Source organism: Mytilus galloprovincialis, chromosome 5 (genome assembly GCF_965363235.1).
Source record: "Mytilus galloprovincialis chromosome 5, xbMytGall1.hap1.1, whole genome shotgun sequence".
NCBI lineage: Eukaryota > Metazoa > Mollusca > Bivalvia > Mytilida > Mytilidae > Mytilus > Mytilus galloprovincialis.
In genome coordinates, this window is record NC_134842.1 from 35,009,368 (window position 1) to 35,035,686 (window position 26,319).

Below are 26,319 nucleotides of genomic sequence, written 5' to 3' on the forward strand. Positions count from 1 at the left end.
CTTTGTTTGTATTTGAAGAAATTGTGTAAAACAAATGTGTTCAATAATTAGAAATAAGATTAAATTTCCAAATCAACTCCCAGTCCTTTGAATGAACCAAAATGTTTCATTTTAAATCGAAACAAATAAAGTATCCCGCAAGAAGGTTCTTCTTCTCTCGGGGTTTTACCATGATTACAAAGAAAAACTCTGAGTAACTTTCAAGAATCAACAAATTCCTGAGATGGCTGATGAATCTGGATTTTCTGCTGTTGAAAGAGACAGATTTGAACAATGTTTCAAAAGATTTATGAAATTCACAAGTCAGGGAGATGAAATGTCAAGGACAAACCTTAATCTTCTTCTGGATGAAATAAATTCTATTGATTATTCTTCTAAAATTGTGACAGAAGAGGTACATTTTGCACAAATGATTTTTTTTTAGAAATCTGTCTTATTAATTATATGAAAGACTATGTTTATAACAATATTTCAATTGCAACGCCTGTTAGGCGGAACAAATATACGTTGACAGAATGTCCCTAACTGTCAGGTGTCAAATGGTCATTTTTGGCTACTGTTTGCGTCAAATTGTTTTAAATTTTATTGTGCTACGCAAAAATGTTCTAGTTGGATTCAACACAAGTCTTAAATAATGAACTGTTACTGTTATTTTTAGAAAAATATTAACGTCACTTGTATTGTAAAGAAAGTGTACAGATTATCCACAGGGGTTTGATACAATTGCCGGGTTAACTATCCATACAAACCCCTAAAAAAACACCCGGCAGTTGTAACAAACCCCTGTGGATTATCATCATGCTGCCAGACAGACCAATAGACACCAAAAATTATTATTAACGTCAGTTTATCCTGACTTTTTTTTACATAAATTGTCATCCTGACTTTTTTTTTTTGCAAGTGTCTCATCCTGCCTTTTTTTTTACTCGAAACTCCTGTCCTGCCTATTTTTTTCAAATTTCATCCTAGCCCCCCCCCCATAAAAATCAAATGGTAGCTCCCTTACCACTCTCAATAAATGGTATAAAACAGAGGCAGATCCAATGGGTGTAGAGGGACTTACTTTGGAAGAGCTGTATAGTCTATATATTTTTTTTAGACTATAATTTGATAATCTTACTTTACCATATTTTGTAGATTTCAGTGGCTACATGTACTTTGATTTATTGCTATTTCAGGAAGCCAATGCATTGATCCAGTTCAAACTGTGTAGACTGATACCTCTACATGATGAAAGACTCCTAGTTAAAGTGTGTCAGACAGTATTTAACTTCACTGCAAGACAACAAGTAAGATTAAACTGTCAATTTCATTGAAGATTTACATTAAATTGTCAAATCAGTTAATTTTGTACATTCATATATATCATGTATATTGTTTTGATATAATATTTTTAGATAACATATCAGAGGCGGATTTAGGGGGAGGGCCCAGGGGGCCCGGCCCCCCCCCCCTTTTTGGGAAAAAATTTGGTTGCTTATATAGGGAATCACTGAAGCGTGACTGGAGCGGGCCCCCTCTTAGGTCAGTCAGTGGGCCCCCACTTGTGAAAATTTCTGGATCCACCACTGCATATACCACTGGTATGAATAAAATTCAAGGTAACGTCAACCCTACATAAACTCTTTTACTTAAAAAGCACATATGAACATGAATTTACATAATCGGCTGGAGCCAATAGTTGTTGAAACTGATCAAGCTGATGTGTATGAGAGGTGTTTTGGAAATATTTGGAAATACACTAGAAAATTCCTTTATGTTCATTTTTATTGGGTTTTTTTATACTGAGAAAGCAAATGATTAAACAGACTCAATCGAGTTTCTATAATCTGGTTCAGTAATTTAATCTAGATGATGTATTGTCTACATTGACATACATGTATTTCACAGAGTAGTTTTCTTTTGTTACAAGTTGAACCTGACAGAATCTACACTATTAGCTGTAACAGAGTATTTGGTTGGAGGAGCACAGAGATGTCAGCCGTGGGCATTACCTATGATTCTACAGGCTTTAGGTGCTGTGGTTTATGAAAATGTTGGACTCTTAACAAAGGTCAGTATAAATGAGGAATATACTGTGGTAAAAAAAAATAATCAACAATTATATCCTATCATTTCCTTATTGAATCAGATTGAATGCTCACAAACATGTTGAACTCTGCCACATTATTTTTGTGCATGTACCAAGTCGACCATAAGCAATGGGGGTTTATCCATTGTTGAAGGCAGTACAGTCGCTTATAATTGCTTACACCAAGTTCATTTGAACATTGGTGGAAGCTTGTCTGATTGTCAATCATTCCATATCTCCTTATTTTAACATATATTCTATAAATATTTTTGTTATTTGTCGAAAATTGTCAGATGTTAAAAATTTATAATAATCGCCATGAGATTTTTTTATTGTCAGCTTTGTATTTTCTTACTTTTTTATGAATGAAAAAGGGATGTGAATACATATGAATAAGTTGACCCAACAACTGAAAAAAACAACAAGTACATCTTTAATTGTTATCCCCAGATGTAAATAGGTTAATAAATGTTAAAACTTTATTCTACAGTTCCATGATATTCTATTGAGTAGAAGAGGAATACTGATACCTCTGATAGAGGGAGGGGCTACGGAGGAGGAAGTACTAAGACAGGCTGTACAGACTTTAGAAAATATGACAATCAAGTATGTAAATTATCAATAAGGCCAATTTTTAACTGTGATTTAATCATTTTAGTCTGGTATTTTTTGGATGCATTGGATTAATTTTTTCGTACATGTACCAATTTTTCAGAGATTGTGTACAGTTTGTTTTTCGTTGATACTTATTTCATGGTTTGTATTTTGTTGTATACTTATATTTATGGATCACAAATACTAACAAAATCCATAAAATATAAATACAGCTTCAAAAAAGAATCTATTGTAACTAGAAAAAAAAAAGATTTGATATATAGTTTATGCCATCAATAACAGTGAATGAATGTTTAGAAATGCCACCATGCCACCATAGTTTCGGTTATTGTTAACTACACTAATGTCGTTATTTTACTTAAAATACAATAGAATATGAGCTCCCGATTTTAGTATGACTACAATATAATTGCAGGTCACTGTTGTGATGTTACTGTAACAAAACATATTGTTTCCTAACTAATAAACAAGAAGGGGATAATTATTGCACCAACAGCTGACTAATTTAGTTATCATTTTAGCAACAAAGCACATTTTTGTTAGAGACATGAGAGAGAAATTGACTTAAATCAACACTTAATTTTTATTTTTCAGAGTATCAGGCCAGACCTACATGGAAGATAGATATGCTGGTTTATGTTTTGACATTTTTATGAAACTGCTACACAAGATACCAACTACTAGATTAGAATCAATGATTCAATGCAAGGTTAAAATTTTATACATTTCTCTTATTCTCATGCGATTTTCACATTTTTAGATCGATGTAAGAAAAATATTTTTTATCCTTAGTGATGTGTATTGTAATAATAAACACTAGAATTCTGATATTTGATACACATATCTTTTCATTAAATCACAATAATTTATTTTGATTTTTTGTTAGCTATGTCAAAATAGCTGTACTAATTGTTTGCAATAATTTCTAAATTTACAGTAAGTACTGCATGTACTTTTAATGTAAACTATCCTTAGAGCCATCAGTATGAGTATCTTATTGACCATTTTTCAGGTAATGATTTGTACCTTGAGGGGATTACAAAATTTACTGGCTGCCACTAAAATAATGCCATCTGAACAACTTGGACCACTTTTAGCTGGAGTTAGGGTAAGGATTACAGACTGTATTTACAATCTGATTTGATGTTTTGGAAGTTTATTCTGTGATATATTGTGAATTCATTATTTTTCCTTCAATACCAACTTTAATGGATTTTCGTGGTATAGTTGAACCAAGAAATTAAGTGTTCAACAAATGACAAATTTTCTATAGGCTTGTATGCAGACTTCGTCAAAACTATGAAATTAAATATTCACGACATGTAAGGGACGACATCAAAAGATCGATGTAGGATAAAAAACTTAAATCAAATAGTTTGGGGGTGGGGTGTCAACATTGCTACAAGTTTTCTTAATCTAAAATCGATTTTACATATATCCCTATTGGTCAATCATTTTTTCCCAAATTAAGATAAGAGGGGGGTGTGGGGATCAGTGAAAAAACTATGTGAATTAAGTTTTTTATCCTTCATTGAACTTTTGATGTCGTCCCTAAGTTTTCCCTAATCCAGGAAAATTGATACCCACAAAAATAAATGAATCCACAGCATTTTAATTTTAGTTTCTTGTGAAAGGCTTGTACAAAAACATTTAAATAAGAATCTAGACCTACTTTATTATAGAAGTACTGTTTATATTATAATTTGACTAGTATATATATATATATATGTATCAAAACCTAAATGTATATGCACATTGAATTATTATCAGATCAGATGTTTTCACAGGATATGTGTTTTTCTTAATTGTTTGGTTCATGCATACACATAGTTATAATTATCTATTGAATGTAAAAATATACTCATAAATTCATAATAATATAAAATCTAATCAAACTCTCAAATCAGTTTAGCATTTAGATGAACTAGTGGTATAAATTAAAATAAAAGCGTTTGATTATATTTTGTTTTTGATTATATACTTTATATCTGTTCATTTTTACAAAGCCATTTTAATTTTTAAACTACCTTTATCATTGTTTATTTGATTAAAATATGCAAAAAATAAATTTTTGAAATTTGAAATCGCTGTTATGTTTCAGACTTCAATGTTTCATGGAATTTCTAACATACCAGTTATGGTACCTGAAACACTGCATCCAACCCCACTTAGTAATGTGGAACCTTCTAGTGCAGATAAGACTCCAACATCACCACAGAAGTCACAAGCAGAAGACAATACCAAAGGTCAAGGCAACAAAAAATCAAAGAAAAGGAAACCAAAAAAAGGGAAAGAACAAGATGGAGATCAACAAGGTCAACCAGATCAAGGACAAGGTGACACAAAGTTATCACTGGCAATGAATGGATTGTCAGTTGAGGGACAAGTTAGAGGTGAACAGGCAGTATTCAGACCTGCTTGGGCCAAAATAAGTAGTTCAGAGTCTGATTTCTCTGACACAGAAGGAGGTCAAAGTTCAAGATATAGATCAACATGTGCTAAAGTCAGACAATGTGCTTTAGCATGTCTTCACACAGTCATAAAAGTAAGTATATTTTCATTAAGAATTTGTATGCCCCTGCTGTAGCAGAGGGCCATTAAGTTTTACCATTTTCTGTACATACATACATATTATGTCCCAAAATTGGTTTCCATCCTCTAACATTAGTTTGCAATAACTAAATGTTCTGAAACTTATGCATAATGCTTATTACCACAAAACACAGATCAAGTTTGAATTTTGATGACATCACTTTCACTGTTATGCCCCTTGACAAATGGAAACATTGCTGATTTTTTCGTTTCCATTATCTAACTTAATATTTATCTTAACCAAATATTATAAAACTTATACACAATGCTTATTCAACTCAGATCATCAAGTACAATTTTAAGTAATGTCGCTTTCACCGATCTTGAGTTATGTCCCTTAATTAAGTTTTATGCATTGAGGTACATTATCTTTGTCCCTTGGACACATTCCCTATTTATTGAAATGTGGGGTCTTAAAATATCTTTAATTAAAAGTCATTTAGGTTATTGACTCTATGAGGCAACTTATTTTTTCAGTTAGTCTGCAAATATTTTTTGTAAGTTTGTTTTATAAAGCTCATAAATGCTCAAATTGCATGTGGTGTTTTTTTAAAGAATTAGTTTTATACATATAATAGTTTTTATAATAGAATGTGACATATCATTTAACAGAATACAGACAAGAAAGTGATGTTTGGTTACTGGTCCTCATTCATTCCTGACTCTGTAACTTCTGGTAACAGTTCACAAATACAGACATTGTTTACCATAATCCTGAAGGACCCATCACCAAAGGTATGTTACTATAGTTACATTTCACAAATTGAGATATCTTTACCATAATCCTGGATGATCTTACTTCCAAGGAATGTTTCTGAATGTTTCCATATACAGTAGAGATAAAGAGATGTGGTATGATCACCAATGAGAAAAATATCTACCAAATAGCAAAGGGTACATTCTGAAAAATCCTTCACACAAAGTTTGAGGAAAACAGGTGTTGAACACACCATTTATAAGAACAGCAGCAGAATACAATAATTATAATTGTGTGTAATTAAATAGCATACCTATGGGTTCATTTATTTTCATGGATTGAAGAAAAATTGTGTGTTGTCTTAAATACATGAACTTGATTTCTTGGTTTTGATAAATTCTGCATACAAACCTGTAGGAATATGCACTTTTATAATTATTTAGACATATAGAGGTCCACCTCTACCCAGGAAATCCACAAACAATTTCCCACAAGAAATGAATCGACAATAGTAGGAACATTTTTTTTTTTGTGTGTTTAAATATTCTGTGTATTTTTTCAGTGTCGTATGGGAGCTCTAGCAACATTGACTGCTTTGTTAGATGGAACCAAGACATTTTTAGCTGCTGCTGATGACAGGTGAGACTTTTTTTAATAAATAATGATTGAAAAATTAGCATAAATAAAATTAAATGAATTAGAAAAAATATATACGTTCATCGATTAAGTAAGAACTAATAAATTTTGATAACATAGAGTCCATTTTAGAGATATAAATTTGAAAAGGTTTAATTTAAATGATTTTCCCTATAATTGTAAAAAAAAACTTATGGATCAGGTCATATACCCCATTGCTTTGTTACATCATAAATTTTTCAAAAAACATCGTGAGACAATGTTATACATTTTATATTTTGCAGTAGGTATGTTATATGATATCTATGTATCTATGCTAATTAATTTTCTTTTTCCTTATACTTGTATTCTCTATATGCCCCTTGTGGGCCCTTAATTGGAAATAAAATATATCTTATCTAATCTTATCTATGATATTTCATTTTAGTGACCAATCACGAACTGCCTTTACTGCATTTTCCACTGTGTTAGGATCAACTGTACATGAACTACATCGCTGCCTGTTACTGGCATTAGTATCAGAAAACTTTCCATTAACACTTACACAGCTTATTAAAGTAAGTTACTTTCCTTGGTATCAGAAAACTTTCCATTAACACTTACATAGCTCATTAAAGTAAGTTACATCCATTGATATCAGAAAACTTTCCATTAACACTTAGACAGCTCATTAAAGTAAGTTACTTCCCTTGGTATCAGAAAACTTTTCATTAACACTTAAACAGGTCATTAAAGTAGTTAACTTCCCTTGGTATCAGAAAACTTTCCATTAACACTTACACAGCTTATTAAAGTAAGTTAATTCCCTTGGTATCAGAAAACTTTCCATTAACACTTACATAGCTCATTAAAGTAAGTTACATCCATTGATATCAGAAAACTTTCCATTAACACTTAAACAGCTCATTAAAGTAAGTTACTTCCCTTGGTATCAGAAAACTTTCCATTAACACTTAAACAGCTCATTAAAGTAAGTTAATTCCCTTGGTATCAGAAAACTTTCCATTAACACTTACATAGCTCATTAAAGTAAGTTACATCCATTGATATCAGAAAACTTTCCATTAACACTTAAACAGGTCATTAAAGTGGTTAACTTCCCTTGGTATCAGAAAACTTTCCATTAACACTTACACAGCTTATTAAAGTAAGTTACTTCCCTTGGTATCAGAAAACTTTTCATTAACACTTACATAGCTAATTAAAGTAAGTTACATCATTGATATCAGAAAACTTTCCATTAACACTTAAACAGGTCATTAAGGTAGTTAACTTCTCTTGGTATCAGAAAACTTTCCATTAACACTTACACAGCTCATTAAAGTAAGTTACTTCCCTTGGTAGTAGAAAACTTTGCATTAACACTAACACAGCTTATTGAAGTAAGTCTGACTTGTGTTCAGAAATAACTGCTTAGTCTGTTTAGGCTGGACAAATTAAACTAAAGGTTACATGTATGGTGACTTTTATTTATTATTACAAGGACAGTGTCAGATCCAGAGTTTTCATAAGGGGGTGGGGTGACTGACCTAAAGTGGGCCTGCTCCCTAGGCTCCCCTGGACCCGCCTATTAGGGAATTGGATTTTCTCTTACAAATCTCTGTGTATGATAAAGCATTTAGTTAATAAAATTGAGAATGGAAATGGGGAATGTGCCAAAGAGACAACAACCCGATCACCAAAGGTCTTCAATGTAGCGAGAAATTCCCGCACCTGGAGGCGTCCTTCAACTGGCCCCTAAACAAATATATACTAGTTCAGTGATAATGAACTTATTTCATAGTTATTAATGACAGTTAGTTGAAACATATTTTAGGGTTTAAAATGACAAATTGTTCTGACAGGAGTTTTACAATTTATTGTCTAAATCTTCTCCAAAACAGGAGTTGCAGATTTTAGATAGAACAAGTTTAAAGACAGATAACCTAGGAAACGTGAATTCCCTGCATATGCTTTGAAACAAACATGGTTTAAACTTATATTAAATATATTACTGACAGTAAGTAAATGATACATAATGTGTTGTAACAATTCTTGTTCAATTTATTTGCAGTGTCTATCTACACTTATCTCCAATGTACCCTACCAGAAAATGAGACCAGGACTGCTGTCTAGAGTGGTTAAACAAGTCAGGAATTTTCTGGGTCATAGAGGTTAGTTGTGTTGATATATTGCATATTTTGTACTAAGGTTTGTCAAATATGAAAAGTTTTTCATATTGTTCTTACATAGGAACACAAGTTGTCAGAAGGTGGCATGTTGCAAAGAAGGTAGAATTATAGAAAAAAGAGTTATAACCACAAACAATACAGTCGAACCTCGTTGTGTCGAACTCGATTGTGTCGAAGTAATTTCACGGTCCCGGTAAAATTCCCATTTGAACAATGCATTATTACCTCTGATGAGTCGAACTCGGTTGATTCGAATACTCGGTTAAGTCGAGTAAATTTTATAGTCCCGTCGAAGTAAAATTAATATAAATTGACCCTGATGTCTCGAACTTTGAAAGTAAGAATTTTCAAAAGATGCAGACCTAATGATCATGATGATAAAAATTTAAGTCGGATGTATTTCTTATGTCAATTAATCATTTTCGAAAGAGATTAAAGCTGAGTAAACATAATTGTTTGTATAACAGTTAAAATGACATGTTTATGGTGGCCGCTAATTAACACCTTTGTTGCTATCAAGCGGAATGTTAGTGTGTTGAACATTTTTCACGTGAGATAAAAACGAAACGAATTTAAATGACCCAAGCCGAGATTAAATGAATCGTTAGATTTAAAACTCATTAACTACAATAGATAAAAGGATTAGGACAATTATAATAAATTCATGATAATCTAATGTAAAGCAGACGACCTCATCAGAGACCGTTCAGAACTTATTTCGTGCTGTGCGTAATTTCATAATTTATAGCGACTGACCTTTGTATATATTTGTGTAGACTGTTGATTTTATTTGTGCATGATTTGTATCTATACTCGTGTTTTTAATTATTACGAAGGACCAAAAATGGAGATTGAATGGAAAAGGCACACTGTTCATTGTATCTAGTTTTACACAAATCTCATACCGTATTTCATGCATTCAAAATTTATGATGACACACTCGACCTCAGATGAGTCGAACTTCGGTCTAGTCAAATACTTTGGTCCGGTCCCTTCGACTTCGACACAATGAGGTTCGACTGTATATAATGAGCTTTTTGCTATAAAAATAATAAAATGCACATAGTTGACATTGTTGACAAAATGTTATTTTATACTTGCAGATCCCAATGTTAGAGTGGCATGTTTAACATGTTTTGGTGCGGTATCTGCCATTCAGCCACCATTAATGGAGGTGTGCCACATCATACAACCATCCAGAACAACATCCCTGTCTCTGTCAAGCTCGACTAAAGACTTACCAAACCCAGTAACAGCAATCAAAACAAATGATCCTGTCGATTCTGGTTTCAGTAGCAACCAGTCACCTGAATCTGGAAATCTTGAGGCTGGGAATGTATCACCTGGTTTATCTACACCATCTCCTGGAATATCTGGTACCCAGACACCTGTGTACGCAGATCCATTGTTACAGAGCCAGGCTTCACAAACCTCATGGTTGATTAAATTGTGTGTTAAAAATATTACACCTCAGCCGAGAGGGTTTGGTGAGAATGGAGAGTACTACACAGAACCACTTCCTGTTAGGCTAGAGTCATTACAAGTTTTGGCTCATCTTACTAAAGGATACTTTCCTATCATAAGGTTTGTTTTGTGTGGATTCAGATACAAATATTTCAGAATGATATTTCATATATTTTGAGCTCATATTTTCATGGGTACTAATTTTTGAGGATTATGGAAAACTTACAGGTTCGTGGATATGTATTTTCATAGTTTTGCCAAAGTTTGCATGCAACATTATAGCAGTTTGATATTCATTGAACATTTAATTACTTGGTTCACATGTACCAAAGAAATCCATGAAAATACGTATTGAACGAATAATAATGAATCCACAGTTACTGTCTTCTGTACATCATTTAAATATTTATACTTCATTTAAGTACAAATCTATTGCACTTTATCTATCTTTAGCAATATTTCTTCAGTTTAGCATACAGCCCTTAACAGTGTCTTTACAATATCTCTAGCTCTAACTAACCTAGAGTCTTAACAAATATTTTTTTACAGACAATCAAAGATCTGCCATTAGACACAAAAATCGACATATGACATATAGTTACACCGAAACAGTAATCATTAATGGTTTATTGTTGTTCTATTGAGGTTGTGACCTGGTGATGATGGCTGTATCCATATTTTGACAATTTTACCTTTTATGTCTGTTTTGTGCACACATCGTTATGAATATAATGGAATTTAATGTGACTGTCATACAAGTGAGAGTTTTAGTGCTACAAAACCAGGTTCAATCCACCATTTTCTGCAATTGAGAATGCCTGTACCAAGTCAGGAATATGACAGTTGTTGTCCATTCGTTTGGTGTTTCCTCGGAGTTAAGTATTTTTGTTATTTTACTTTTTATTTTTACAGGAATAGTTTACCAATATTACGAGATCTGACGTGTAAATGTTTTGAGGACAGTGATGGTGTTATCAGACTACATACATCTAAGGTAACTTGAACTGTTATTTAGACAGAAAACCTGTCTTAGCAGAATGACACAAAAGTAAAAGTCAGAAATAAGTACAAAAACATGTAATAAAAATGATGTAACAGTAGATCAAAATGTCCAAAAGGATTCAGAATATATTTATTTCTGCATAATAAATCATAAATTTGAGTTGATTTCTGTCATAAAGATCAGTTTTAAAAAGCAAAAAAAAAGGGTTGAAAATAAAATTAGTCAATATGAAAATAAGATGGGGTATGACAACCAATATTAAAGACATAGTTATGTCTACCAAAGACCAGCACAAGGATGTGAACGATTATACAGGTCACTAAAAGGGCCTTCAACAATGAACAAAACCTGAAACCTTAAAGTTCATTTTTAATGCAAGTTGATGTAAGCTTTAAGATTTTATTAAAAATTTTATGTTCTTTTTATATTTTATAACTCTTGTATTTGACTAGATCTTTTTTCATGTAATTGAATTGTAATAGCTGTCAATTTGAATAGATTAAATAATGTTAATATGTATTTTTATGGTTGTATCTTCAGTTATTGGATGAGTTAACCCAGGCTTTACAAAAAGACATTCAGGCACTTGATCAATCAGATGGAGCTCAGAGACTTTCTTCCACAGAGGTATATATCATTAAATTTCGAATGCAAACGTGTATATTTTAGCAAGGAATATTTAATGTATTATCATTAGAAAACCATATTCAGAAATAATGTTGAAGAAAATCTGAAATATACTTTTAGCTCACCTGGCCCAAAGGGCCAAGTGAGCTTTTCTCATCACTTGGCGTCCGTCGTTCGTCGTCGTTAACTTTTACAAAAATATTCTCCTCTGAAACTACTGGGCCAAATTTAACCATACTTGACCACAATCAGCATTTGGGTATCTTGTTTATAAAATGTGTTCGGTGACTTGCCAAACCAACCAAGATGGCCGCTATGGCTAAAAATAGAACATAGGGGTAAAATGTAGATTTTGGCTTATAACTCTGAAACCAAAGCATTTAGAGCAAATCTTACAAGGGGGTCAAATTGTTTATCTTGTCAATATCTATCTACCCTGAAATTTTCAGATGAATTGGACAACTGGTTGTTGGGTTGCTGCCCCCCAATAGGTAATTTTCAAGGAAATTTTGCTGTTTTTGGTTATTATCTTGAATACTATTAAAGATAGAGATAAACTGTAAACAGCAAAATGTTCAGCAAAATAAGATCTACAAATAAGTCAACATGACCAAAATGGTCAGTTGACCACTTAAGGAGTTATTGCCCTTTATAGTCAATTTTTAACAATTTTCATTAATTTGATAAATTTTTGTAGGTTTTTACAAAATATATTCCTCTGTAACTAAAAGGCCAAGTTTATTACAGATAGAGAAAATTGTACGTAGCAAGAATTTTCAGTAAAGTAAGATCTAAAAACACATCACCATCACCAAAACACAATTTTGTCATGAATCCATCTGTGTCCTTAGTTTAATATGCACATAGACCAAGGTGAGCGACACAGGCTCTTAAGAGCCTCTAGTTTTATGTTGATGTTTCTTTTATCTTCCTCTAGAAGTCAGAGACCACAAAGTTAAAATCTGAATTTTTACCTTTAGTTATAATTCATATCAGGTTAAAACTTTTCTTTCATGATGTTTGAATAAAAGAAAGAATATCATTTTCATATTTACCATAAGACAGCAGAGCAGAATAGACTATATGCAAACAGATGAAATCTCTCGCTAATCTGGCACATATTCAGATCTTGTATATTTGATGACATATAAAGCCTGTATAACAAAGTTTTCACAATTAACCAACCTTAAGGTTGCTGTCAGCTTCAGTGGGTCGTTTGATATTTAAAAGCATTTACAATTAATGAAGGATGGATCATTCTGCAGTCTATGCAAGATTAATTTTTGTCTTGATTAGGAATAAAGTGTACAACAATATATCTTTATAAGCATATACATGTAATTGTTTTCCTCTCTTTTAGGTGCACCAGTTCTGGGACTACATATTAAATGGTCCTATTCCTAAGATTCTACAGAGAGAAACACACAACCCTGTAAAAGCTGTTACATGTGATTGTCTGTCTAACATAGGAGCTGATGTATTTAATATTATATCTGTAAGTTATTGTATAGCAATTATCCAAAAAGTTCAAGTTTGATTTCAAATTTTACAAAAGACATACAGCTAAATGAAGTTGTCAGTTGAATGTCAATTTAAAGGTTACCTAACAACATATAAGTTGAGCGAAATGGTCATCTTATTTTTCAGTTTTGATTTATGAAGTCAAAGTGACTTGTAATATCTGTCAGTGTGTTTGCTCTTAGATAGAAAATATAAAACAAGAGATCATGATTACTAGTTAGTCCCTACTGGTGATGTCAAAGGGGACTTTAGGTTAACAGTCTAAGCATCTGTTATTCTTGCAAATCAGTTTTCCAGTTTTTTTTCTTATTGCTTCAAGATATTGCTTCAAGATATTGATTTGATATTTTTATATAGTTTTATTATTATCAGTTACAGATCAAGTTTTTGTTTTGTTCAAGTCTGATGAATTTGTGCAGGGTTATATTCCTTGTTGAACCAGCTGTAGACCATGACTAAAACCTTAGCTCAATAGATCTCTGCTCTACCAACTGAGCTGGTAGCATCCATTACGAAATATTAGAAACAGTAGTAAAGTATTTCGAAACATGTATTTTCAAATTTCATTGATATATTAGAATAGAATATAAATACTTATTTTTTCAGATGGATAAAAGAATATTATGTATAACCTTAATCTTAGGTTTAACTTCCGATGAAGATAGAGTTGTTAGATCATCTGCTGTTAGGACACTTGGAGTATATGTCTTGTATACCTGTCTAAGAGAGGTATGTTTTTGGAATAGTTTATTGATAAGCTTGGTTTTAATTGATTATTTGTTTGCAGGATTAGGCCAGAAAATAAATTTTTTGGTTTCTCAGTTAGTTTAATTTAATCCTCAACTAGTGATTGGTTAATTTATACTTGAGCTCTTTATGTGCATTTATATGTCTGTCCATTCAATTTCTCATGACAGGTCAACAATATTTGATTTACTTCCTGCATCATCTAACCTTGACCACACAATTTGTCATAAATATGTTTTTTTTATTGTCTTTTTTAAGAAATAATATATGATAGATTTAAATTTTATTTGGATTCCTTGTTAGAAAATCTAATCTATTTTGAATTAATTGACCTCTTAAAGGATTCAAATATTGTATCAGTCATAAAATTTTAATGGTTGAACTCATTTTTTAAATATTTTATATTTATCATTCTATTTGACCTCTACGTTATATTTCATAGGATGTCAACTTTGTTGCTGATGCTGCTAATGCTATTCTGACATGCATGGCCGACAGTAGTTTGAATGTCCGTCTCAAGACAGCATGGTCACTGGCTAATTTATGTGATGCTCTTGTATTGAATAAGTAAGTTGGAAACTAACTTCTTTTAGAAATTAAAATATCCATATATTTAACAGGATAAATAATTTTTATTTTGTTTTATGACATTCTTCGCAGTACTTAGGGATCAAAGAAATCATGCAGATTATTGTGTTTTTTTGGTCAATTCAATCACCCTATTAGAACCAAATGCAATTTGAGTAATATATTCAAAAGCGTTCAGCAAAACTCAACTCAGTACCATAAGATTTCTGTAATGTTCCTGATTAGATTAGTTAAAGAATTGATATGTGTTTGAAAAATAAAGAATCCAAGTACCGGTAGTCTTAAGTTGTTCTATTTTAATTGACCAGGATTTCCAGTTCTCCTGCAAAAAGTTGTAGATCTTTCCTGGTACTTAAGTTTCCTGCATTAATAAAAAAAACCTTGCAGCTGTGGTAAATATAAAAAAGAAGATGTGGTATGATTGCCAATGAGACAACTATCCACAAAAGACCAAAATGACACAGACATTAACAACTATAGGTCACCGTACGTCCTTCAACAATGAGCAAAGCCCATACCGCATAGTCATCTATAATAGGCCCCGATAAGACAATGTAAAACAATTCAAACGAGAAAACTAACGGCCTTATTTACGTAAAAAAATGAATGAAAAACAAATATGTAACACATAAACAAACGACAACCACTGAATTACAGGCTCCTGACTTGGGACAGGCACATACATAATGTGGCAGGGTTAAACATGTTAGCAGGATCCAGCCAAGTGTACTGAAAGCAGTGCTAAACACCAACCATCAATCAATCATGAGAAATAAAAATTTAACATTATATTGTTATAATTACAGGGATGATGGTGATACAGAGTTCATGGAAGATTTCTCTGACTTGTTGCTACAGAAACTGTTTACCACGGCAACACATGCATGTCAGGACAATGACAAGGTCAAATCTAATGCTGTCAGAGCTTTGGGTAACATCATGAGATACCTGCCAACCAGAAGTCTAGGTAAATAACATCATAGCAACATGAATTTCTAATGCTGCCAGAGCTTTGGGCAACATCATGAGATACCTGCCTATCAGAAGTCTTGGTTATAGCATTTAAGCACCAAGCAAATCATTAGTCTTCAAGGTTCAGGTAACATTTAAAATGAAAAGCAAATATTTTGGTCAATGCCACAAGATGCTATAAACCAACAAACCATCTATTCCTGTGACCTTTTTTAATATGTTTATTTGGAAACATAGGAGTTTAAAATACAAAAGAAGAAACAACACTTCAACAAATGAATAATTATGAAGTTAATTCAATTTTGATTATAAATAGGAAAAATCTGACATGATGAAAATGTATTGATTTTAATATTATTGGCTGGAAATTTTACATTGCCATTCTTTTAGTAAATTTCTGCATATAGATATACAAAGATGTGGTATGAATGCCAATGAGACAACTCTACATCCAAGTGACAATTTGTGAAAGTAAACCATTATAGCCTGTTTAAATATTTCCTTCTAATTTTAGCAAAGATTCCATTCCGAACAGCAGTAGAGGATGGTGTAAAGGCATTAGTTAAAAACATCAGTAGTGGAGCTATGAAAGTATGTTATTCAAAAATCTAGTTTGTAAAATATTTTCAGGACATAATGTTTCCGGTCTGTGTGTCTGTTGTTCAGATAAATCATGATGTCTGTCCTGTATCAGGTTAAAGTTTTAGGTAGTTAGTAATATCAGCCATTTTAAACTTCATACACATTTTCATTATGAATGGAACTGTTATAAAATATGGTTTTGTAGTTCACTGAACAAGTAATTGTGACAGGTAAATAGAGTATACTTATACATTTTTTGTAGTTGAGTTGATTTTGTTAAGATTTTTTCTGATAAACAGGGATTTTCACAATTTAAACTATGTTCCATTGCTCATTAAAAATGTACTGTAGACTCATTTATTTTCGTGGGTACCAAATTTTCGTGGATTGAGGCAAACCTGCATTTTCATGGATATTTGATTTCCTGGTTTTCAAAAAGTCACATGACACATTTGCTATTGGTTGAACATTTTCCCCTGTTATCACGAAATCCACAAAAATTGGTATCCAACAAATAATGAATCCACAGTTTTATAAATTCTGATGCTTATATTTAGTATTATTAATGATTAAAACCTCTTCTATTATGCAAATGTATTAAATATGTTTTAGGTTCGATGGAATGCATGCTATGCTGTTAGTAACTTATTCAGAAACAGTTTACTTAATCATGGCAACTCTCCTTGGATTGTAAGTATCACACATATTCCATTATAGTCTTAGACACTTTGATTGGGTTTTGTTTATATAGATTCATGATTTTGGGTAATTTACTTTTTTGTTTGGCTTTATTATAAAAATACTCATATTATGGAGAGAGAAAAAAAAATTACCTGGATTATATAATTGAAACTTGGTATTTTGGATCATAATAATATGACTTTCAATTTATTGCAGTGGCTTGCATTGCTGTTCATTTTTATGCCCCACCTATGATAGTAAAGGAGCATTATGTTTGTCAATCTGTTGAGTAAGAATTCAGTATTTTGTTTTAATTTCTGGATTGATGTAAAATTGCAATGAAATTTTCAATATCATTAAAAATAATTGTTTTTGTCTTATTTACAGAAAGATATTCTAATAACATTGTGTTCTGTTGTAACTGATTGTAAAAATTTCAAAGTTCGCATCAATGCTGCACTAGCTCTGGGATCTCCAGCAGAACGTTGTCACTATGGTAACCAAGATTTGTACCTCCATGTATGGGAGAGTTTAATAAAGGGACTTAAGACAGCAGAAGATATAACAGATTTTGCTGAGTACAGATATAGAGACAGTTTAAATGATCATGTAAGTACAATTTTGGCTGATTTTAAGAAAACATTAAGCTTTAAAGTTTATCCATAGCTGTTGAGCTTGAATTGATATTGTTTTAGTGTAGTTTAGGTGGTTTCAGAAGTTTTTAACCTATACCATGTTTGAGACAAAACTAGAGGCTCTAAAGAGCCTGTGTCGCTCACCTTGGTCTATGTTAATATTAAACATTGTACACAAATGAATTCATGACAAAATTGTGTTTTGGTGATGGTGATGTGTTTGAAGATCTTACTTTACTAAACATTTTTGCTGCTTACAATTATCTCTATCTATAACAGCAGTTTCTGTGGAAAATGTTAGTGAAAATCTACAAATTTTGTGAAAATTGTTAAAAAATGACTATGAAGGGCAATAACTCCTCAGGGGGTCAATTGACTATTTTGGTCATGTTGACTCATTTTTAGTTCTTACTTTACTGTACATTATTGCTGTTTACAGTTTATCTCTATCTATAATAATATTCAAGATAATAACAAAAAAACAGCAAAATTTCCTCAAAATTACCAATTTAGGGGCAGCAACCTAACAACCGATGATCCAATTCATCTGAAAATTCCTGGGCAGATAGATCTTGACCTGATCAACAATTTCAACTCTGTCAGATTTGCTCTTAATGCTTTGTTTTTTGGGTTATAAGCCAAAAACTGCATTTTACTCCCATGTTCTATTTTTAGCCATGGCCGCCATCTTGGTTGGTTGGCCAAGTTACCGGACACCATTTTTATACTAGATACCCCAAAGATGATTGTGGCCAAGTTTCAATTAATTTGGCCCAGTAGTTTCAGAGGAGAAGATTTTTCTAAAAGATAACTAAGATTTACGTAAAATGGTTAAAAATTGACTATAAAGGGCAATAACTCCTACAGTGGTCAACTGACCATTTTGGTCATGTTGACTTATTTGTAGATCTTACTTTGCTGAACATTATTGCTGTTTACAGTTTTTCTCTATCTATAATAATATTCAAGACAATAACCAAAAACAGCAAAATTTCCTTAAAATTACTGATTCAGGGGCAGCAACCTAACAACGGAATGTCAGATTCATCTGAAAATTTCAAGGCAGATAGATCTTAACCTGATAAACAATTTTACCCCATGTCAGATTTGCTCTAAATGCTTTGGTTTTTGAGTTATAAGCCAAAAACTGCATTTTACCCCTATGTTCTATTTTTAGCCATGGCGGCCATCTTGGTTGGTTGGCAAGGTCACCGAACACAATTTTCAAACTAGATACCTCAATGATGATTGTGGCCAAGTTTGGTTAAATTTGGCCCAGTAGTTTCAGAGGAGAAGATTTTTGTAAAAGTTAACGCCGGACGCAGGACGACGACGGACGACGACGACGGACGACGACAGACGACGGACGCCAAGTGATGAGAAAAGCTCACTTGGCCCTTCGGGCCAGGTGAGCTAAAAAACAGAGAAGGAAAGCCCACCCTCCAAATCTGCCATTTTTTTTGTTATTTCAAAATCAAATTGTTTGTTAAACTGTTCCTTAATTCTTGAGAACGTAACAGTGAATTACCTAACTAAAAGTTTAGTTACATGTCTAAATTAAAATCAATATCAAACATCCAACAGCAGAGAGTATGGAAAGCCATTTGATCCAATATAACAGATTTTTGGTAAAGGCCATAATGTTAGGGCATCACATTGATAGGTTAAAGAAAAGACAAATAAAACTTTGGAAAGTATATATGTTGAAATTAACTGGTTTTGGAGTTGTTACCAATAGTCAGATTAAAAACACAATGCTGTATATTTGTATTTCTAGAATATTGTGAGTTTTGTAATTTATGCAAATTTTACCATTTATAGATTTGTAGTGCCATTCTCCATATTATTCTACTGACCACACAAGAAGATCTGACGACACTAAGTGACCTTCTGACAAAAGAAGATATTACTGTGTATTTTGATAGATTTAAAAACAGCACTAAACATAAAGGTAAACTATTACCATATAAGGAGAAATTAGGTCAATAGAACATATTTCTCACATTACTTTTATATTTTTTTTATTTTTTTTTTAAATCTATGTATTTTTACTGGATTTACGAAGTAAAAATCGGTTATTGATTTTGGGATGTACGGTGGACTGTCAGGGTGGTCCGTTGGTTAAGCAGTTGGGCGAGCAGGCGGGCAGCAGCCAAATGTTGTCCATGCATTTACTCATGAACCATTCCACCAAAGCTTTTAGAATTTTAATATGTTGATACTGACAACAAAATGGAGGTGAAGTTAAATAATGATGATTTTGACTTTTACCTTTCAGGAGTTGTGGTTCTTGAAAGATTGAAAAATGGTGTTTCCAGTCATATATCCATGCATTTACTCATCAACCGGTCAACCAAAGCTTTTCAAATATAAATATGTTGTTACTGATGACAAAATGGAGGTCAAGTTCAATTATGGTGATTTTCACTTTTCCTCTTCAGGAGTTATGGTTCTTGAAAGATTGGAAAATGGTGTTTCCAGTCATGTTGTTTTATTTACTCACAAACCATTTAACCAAAGCTTTTCAAATTTTAAAATGTTGTTCCTGTTGACAAAATGGAGGTCACATTTGATATTGATGATTGTAACTTTTAACATTTAGGAGTTTTGGTCCTTGGGATATTAATAAATGCCAGGACACAAATAAATGTTAAAAAATCCGGTTATTGTCATTCATACTGCTATTGTATATAATAAAACTAAAATAAATGGGTTGCAACTTTTCTTGTAGATGTTTTGAATTTTAATTTTGAGAGCTACATTGTATTAATTTTTACTGTAGAATTACCACAAGCTGAAGAACAGCTGAGAAAATTAAAATCTGATGGCAGCCTGACAGAATCAGAAAAAAGTGTAGTCAACATCTTAATAGATCTGTGTCGTATTGAAGGTAATATGCATGCCAGGGAATACATTAGGAGATTAGACAAGTTAGAAAGAAGTATAGGTGAGAATACCTGAATAATATGGCTGAGAACCGTTATTTCGTAGTGCATTTATTTTAGACAATAAATTCAAATTATAAAAAGCACCTGCTATATCTCAAAAAGATTTTTACATTGATGTGTACTACTGTTGGGACAAATAGTATCAAAATAATAGAAAAGTCTACCATCTCTAACGCAAAATATGGACAATTCTATGTTAAAGGGGTCTAAAATTGATTTTGACAGTTTCAGACATACTAATTGTAACATGTAATTTCATCCCCTTACTTAAAATTTCATGCATGAAATATCAAGAAATTTATTTGGAAAGTATGTGAAAAAAAAATTGAAAGTTATACCGTGGATTCATTGGGTACCAATTTTTGTGGTTTGAGGAAAATTTACATATTTGTGAATATTTAAATTCGTGGTTTTGGCAAATTCTGCATACATTCATGTAGACAATTTGTAATTCCTTGAACATTTGAATTTGTGGTTCTGCTGTACCCACGAAATTCACGAAAATTAGTGTCCAACGAATATTAATGAATTCACAGTACATTGTTTACAGAAGGGACTATATTTGAAGACAACGAAAACCAATTGACGATAACTGTGTCCTTGGACCAGTATGACATATAATAATGAAATCATTCAAATTATAAAGATAATAACAAATGACTACTTTTCTTTTATTTGTGGTTTCATAATTGCATTATTTGTAAAATGAAAAAAAAAATATTGGAAATTCTCCTTTCATATTTTACACGTAGCAAAATAACAATAACTATTCATTTATAAGGTGTTAACTTTCATGGTTTTGAATAAACAACAAATTCATGAAATGTAATACATCACCAAATCAAATGAAATGATATGTATGAAATTAAAAATCCACAAATATGCAAGTTTCCCCAAACCACGAAATTGGTACCCAAGTAAATAAATGAATCCTTAGTACGCTTCTGATTTGGAAGAAACTCAAATATGCCGTACAGAACAATCTTTTATTTAATTTTATTTTTTGGTTTGAATGTTTTATTTCAATAATTGTTTTATTTTTGAAGATGAAGATGAAGAAAAGGAACCAGAAAAGACAGCATTTGTTCAAACATATGATTAATTGAAATTTAAGTGGTTGCTAAACAAAGATATAAGAAAAGACCAAGTTGGATCAAACATATGATTAATAAGAACTTTTAAGTGGCTACTCAATAACAAAGATACAATTCTGCATTCTGTAATGTGATTATTGAATAATAACTTTATGTGATACATTTATATTTGTAATGTTAATTGTTAGAATGGAATTAAAATGAATGCAGATTTTTGCACTCTATTTTATATTGCATGCAGAGGAGTTATTAAAAAAAATATTTTTTTAATAATCCTTGTCAGCTGATCAGTGCATTTTATAAATCCTTTTATTCTGTCAAGTTTTTGAATATTGGTAATTTCACAAACCTCCCTTGCGTAATATCTATGATATATTATCTTCACCAATGGGTCTGATTCATTTGATGATGATAATGGATGGCTTATTAATATACATATTCAGGCCGAGAACATGTTTATAATGTAGTCGATTCTTGAACTCTGTTGGATAGTTGTCTCATTGGAAATAATACAATCTGCTTATTTTGTATAGAATGGAATTAAATTTTATATGAGATAAGTACCCATTATGCTTTATTTGTCACTTTGTACTTTGAAGAAAACAGCAGTTGGTTTAAAATTGTTTACTGGTTGATCATAAAATTGAGAATGGAAATGGGGAATGTGCCAAAGAGACAACAACCAGACCATAAAGCAGACAACAGCAGAAGGTCACCAACAGGTCTTCAATGCAACGAGAAATTCTTGCACCCTAGTTCAGTGATAATGAACGCCATACTAAACTCCAAATTTTACACAAGAAACTAAAAGTTAAAATAATACAAGACTAACAAAGGCCAGAGGCTCCTGACTTGGGACAGGCGCAAAAATGCGGCGGGGTTAAACATGTTTGTGATATCTCAGCCCTCCCCCTGTACCTCTAGCCAATGCAGAAAAGTAAACGCATAACAATACGCACATTAAAATTCAGTTCAAGAGAAGTCCAAGTCTGATTTTATATGGCAAATTACAATTTGATCAGAAATTTGAATGAACTGCAATAGGTGAAGAAAAACACAAATAAGTCACAGTACCACTGTGGATCCAATTATTTTCCTTGGTATTATTTTTTTTCGTGAAGGAAAACTTGCATTTTTGAGGGTATTTAATTTCATGGTTTTGATAATCTCTGCATAAAAGCCTATAGAGCAATGGGTTGAAGATTTCAACTAGACGGTTACTTAAATTGGTTTTCAACAAATAATAAAGAAGCCACAGTATCTTGAATGGTCAAATGTGTAGAACTCAAAAACTCAATGCTGACATGCAAGTGTTGTAATGTGCAGTGATAGTGAAACTGAGTACACAATTAGCTTTTGTCTTGCCTGAAGAAGTCGAGTAATAGGTATTGTTTTCCAGCAGTACATCTTGGTCACTGTTGTCAACAATTGTCTAGTTTTCTGTTAAAGTTAGTGTGAAAGTGTGTCAGTAGATATCAGTTTAACTAGTATTTTGATGCAAGTGGTTTATTGATTTTTAAATACCTTTATTGATAAGGAAGAGACAAGGTACCAAAAAAAAAAGCTGAGAGAATCACATGACCTCCAACAAAAGGAGCAAGTCTCTTACTTCTGTGTGTCTCATCTTTAACAAAGGAGCAGCAAATACCAGTTTTAAAGTCTTTCATTTGAACTGGCAGGAGATTCAAAACTATCACAGTATCACCTCTGGCACTTAATGTGAATAAACTGCTACATGTACTTACAGTTAACATAAAATTACAAAGTATAACAAAAATAAATGTATCTCTATATTTTATTTCACATATTCCATGAAAATCAGCTGTATTTCACATTTAGAAGGAAATTGTTACATCTTTGTACTAGAGAAAATATGAAAATACTGAATAGAATACATTCATGATCACATCTGCCTTAGAATTTCTAATTCATCACAACTCAAAACAATATACTCAAAATATACATCACAAACACAAAGGATTATGGTTATATTAACTGGTGTGGTTATAAAAAGAAACACTTCCAAACAAGAATGTGTCCATAGTACACTGATGCCCCACTCGTACTATAATTTTCCATGTTCAGTGGACCGTGAAATTGGGGTCAAAACTTTAATTTGAAATTAAAATTAGAAAGATCATATCATAGGGAACATGTGTACTAAGTTTCAAGTTGGTGTGACTTCAACTTCATCAAAAACTACCTTGACCAAAAACTTTAACCTGAACGGACGCACAGACGAATGGAGGCACAGACCAGAAAACATAATGCCCCTCTACTATCGTAGGTGGGGCATAAAAACATAAGATTTTAAAAAATTTTAATAATATTTAGATTGTGCTTGAATTAGTTTAATCAATGTTATCTTTTATACTCTTATATCGATTAAATATTCAGTGCCTTTGCCTACCCTGGTAAATTTCACTTTTCTAATTGTCCAGTGGCATATATTTCCTACCCAAGTTTAAGATGTACAAAGAAAAGTTTACTATCTTGTTTTAAATAGTCTTATATGTTACATTTGAGTTTAAAAAAATCTTTTTAAGAGTCAAAAGTAGAAAGATTTAAACCTTAAAGGTTTGAAATAACAATTATTCATTTACAAATGTTTTATTAAAATAATCTGAAATTCATATAATGCACAACTTTTGGAGAAAGCGGTAACAAGTCTCCGTTTCATCTTCAAGGAGTGAATTTTTGACTAATTATGACCTTCTTCCTCCCCCACATTCCAATGTAAATCTGCTCCCCCCAAGATTCTAGTGTAATGTTAAAAGTTACCAAACCAATCAAATAAGTCACCATAAACATAAATTCTATATTTTCAATATAAGTGGTGTGCTACTGGTATATCAAAATGAGACAATAATTACATGTACTTTTATAAGTTTATTTTTCGGTTATGTTTTACAATAGAATTCATACAGATGCTAACCTATTAGCTTGGAATTCATCAATCCAATTTCACTATAAAAAGTCAGGTGACTTAATGATAAAACAGTCCATGAGGAACTACTTTAATTCTTGAATACCAGTAATCTCAATTGAACTTGGGCAATATCAAATTAAAACTGGAGAATGTTTGTGTTTAAAACTTGTTTTATTTTTTCTAAAAGTACTGACGTCTCAAATTGGTCAACACATGTATGTTTTATTCTGTCATTTAACACATGTATGTTTTATTCTGTCATTTAACACATGTATGTTTTATTCTGTCATTTAACACATGTATGTTTTATTCTGTCATTTGCTAAATATTTCCTTTCAATTTCTAAAATAAATATTTTCAGTAAATATCATGAATACCTGATTCACCTTTGAAAATCTACTTCTCACTGTAAATTGAAAATCTCTGAGAATTTCAGTTTTTAAAAGGTCAGACATGACCTAATTACGGTAAAGACAAAATTGTATAATATTTGGACGAAACCCATTTGGGTACTAATACAAGTTCCTTTCTGATATAAATTGTGGAAGATGAAAACTAAATAACAAACATTATAATTCAATTAACAAAATCTGTGCAACAAAACACGGTCAATAAAAACAATGAGCACAAAAGTTCACACAGTGTTTTATAATTACACAGACACAGCATACATTTTTATGCTAGCACTAAGTCACAAACAGAAAACAGAAAATTCTTCCTTAAACTAAAAATTCGGATGTGGTATTTTTGAAAATCTAAAAGAATTTATCCTCAGTGGAGAAATGTGAAAGTAGTTTTTTTTATTTGTAACAACAGATTTAATGCATTTGTTGTACGATGCTTTTAGAGATGTAAATTTTGAATACATGTAGTTATTTTCATAATATATACGCATTTGTTGTTGGCTGTTTTAAGTAAGCTATGTAAATTTCAGGAAATACTTATCTCAGGCTGTTAGTTGTTCTTATATGGTTTTATTTACATTATAGGTCATTTTGAAATAATGAAAGGAAATAGGCACTCCAATATTTTACAGTCTAATCATAAAAAAAGATTGTTAAATCAAAATAAAAATGCATGTTGATTCATAAAAGTGTCCTGAGTTTCTTAGATTGGATTGATTTCACAATGTGTTGTGAGGATTTCAAAATTTCTAATTTTTGTCAAAGATATTTAACAAGAACTTCTCTATACAGAAGTGAAAAACTTAAATCATGGTAAAATCTAACAAACTTAAATCAATATCAGATAAAATCATTTTTTTAAAGACTGTCAAAAATAAACATCAATCTGTTCATATCATCGCAAATATACAAAATAAATAAATAATGATGTTAACTTAACTCACATATTCTTAATAAATATTATGTTTATGATCATGGCAATGAATTTATTGGTAATTTATATTTCATAATTTAAATTTTAACTCTACAAAAAAAATTGCACGAAAAATAATGAGACTTTCACCAAGTAAATTGATTTCAAATATGCTTCATGTGTAATACTTCTTGTATGAAATTCATAGAGAGTCAAAAATGTAAGCTAACATTTTACAATGATTCTTGACATGTAGGATGGAAAACATAGCAAAACTTTGTCTGAATATGTGCAGAATTTTTAATTAAAAATTTTATTCCATGTAAACTCTTTTCAATTACAAAATGTATCTGTAAATGATGGCATTATTATTTTAATTCTGAAAAATCCATTGAATCAAAATTTCACATAATATAGCTTTCAGTAATG

The 26,319-nt window shown here is 31.6% G+C and overlaps 1 protein-coding gene across 2 annotated transcripts; it reads left to right on the forward strand.

Moving 5' to 3' along the window:
* The first annotated feature begins 175 nt into the window (after positions 1–175).
* LOC143075697 (HEAT repeat-containing protein 6-like) lies at positions 176–21,859 on the forward strand. Of its 2 annotated transcripts, none has more exons than XM_076251242.1 (24): positions 176–394; positions 1,179–1,289; positions 1,913–2,053; positions 2,562–2,677; positions 3,281–3,395; positions 3,699–3,794; positions 4,788–5,231; positions 5,891–6,013; positions 6,538–6,614; positions 7,039–7,168; positions 8,665–8,764; positions 9,886–10,366; positions 11,159–11,240; positions 11,790–11,876; positions 13,237–13,371; positions 14,004–14,126; positions 14,587–14,711; positions 15,539–15,699; positions 16,219–16,295; positions 16,899–16,976; positions 17,355–17,576; positions 19,424–19,553; positions 20,385–20,549; positions 21,597–21,859. In XM_076251242.1, the coding sequence occupies exons 1-24, from the start codon at positions 224–226 to the stop codon at positions 21,650–21,652; spliced, it is 3,546 nt and encodes a 1,181-aa protein (XP_076107357.1). In that variant the 5' UTR covers positions 176–223; the 3' UTR covers positions 21,653–21,859. The 2 variants fall into 2 exon arrangements, with proteins under 2 accessions (XP_076107357.1, XP_076107358.1); XM_076251243.1 differs by having other exon boundaries at positions 20,385–20,492.
* Positions 21,860–26,319: the final 4,460 nt, after the last annotated feature.

Bases quoted from the DNA above. Each gene is read 5' to 3' on its own strand.
- LOC143075697 (XM_076251242.1), top strand. From the start codon at position 224: ATGGCTGATGAATCTGGATTTTCTGCTGTTGAAAGAGACAGATTTGAA. The intron at 8,765-9,885 runs GTTAGTTGTGTT...TTATACTTGCAG, and splicing joins GAATTTTCTGGGTCATAGAG to ATCCCAATGTTAGAGTGGCA. The intron at 16,977-17,354 runs GTAAGTATCACA...TCTTATTTACAG, and splicing joins ATGGCAACTCTCCTTGGATT to AAAGATATTCTAATAACATT.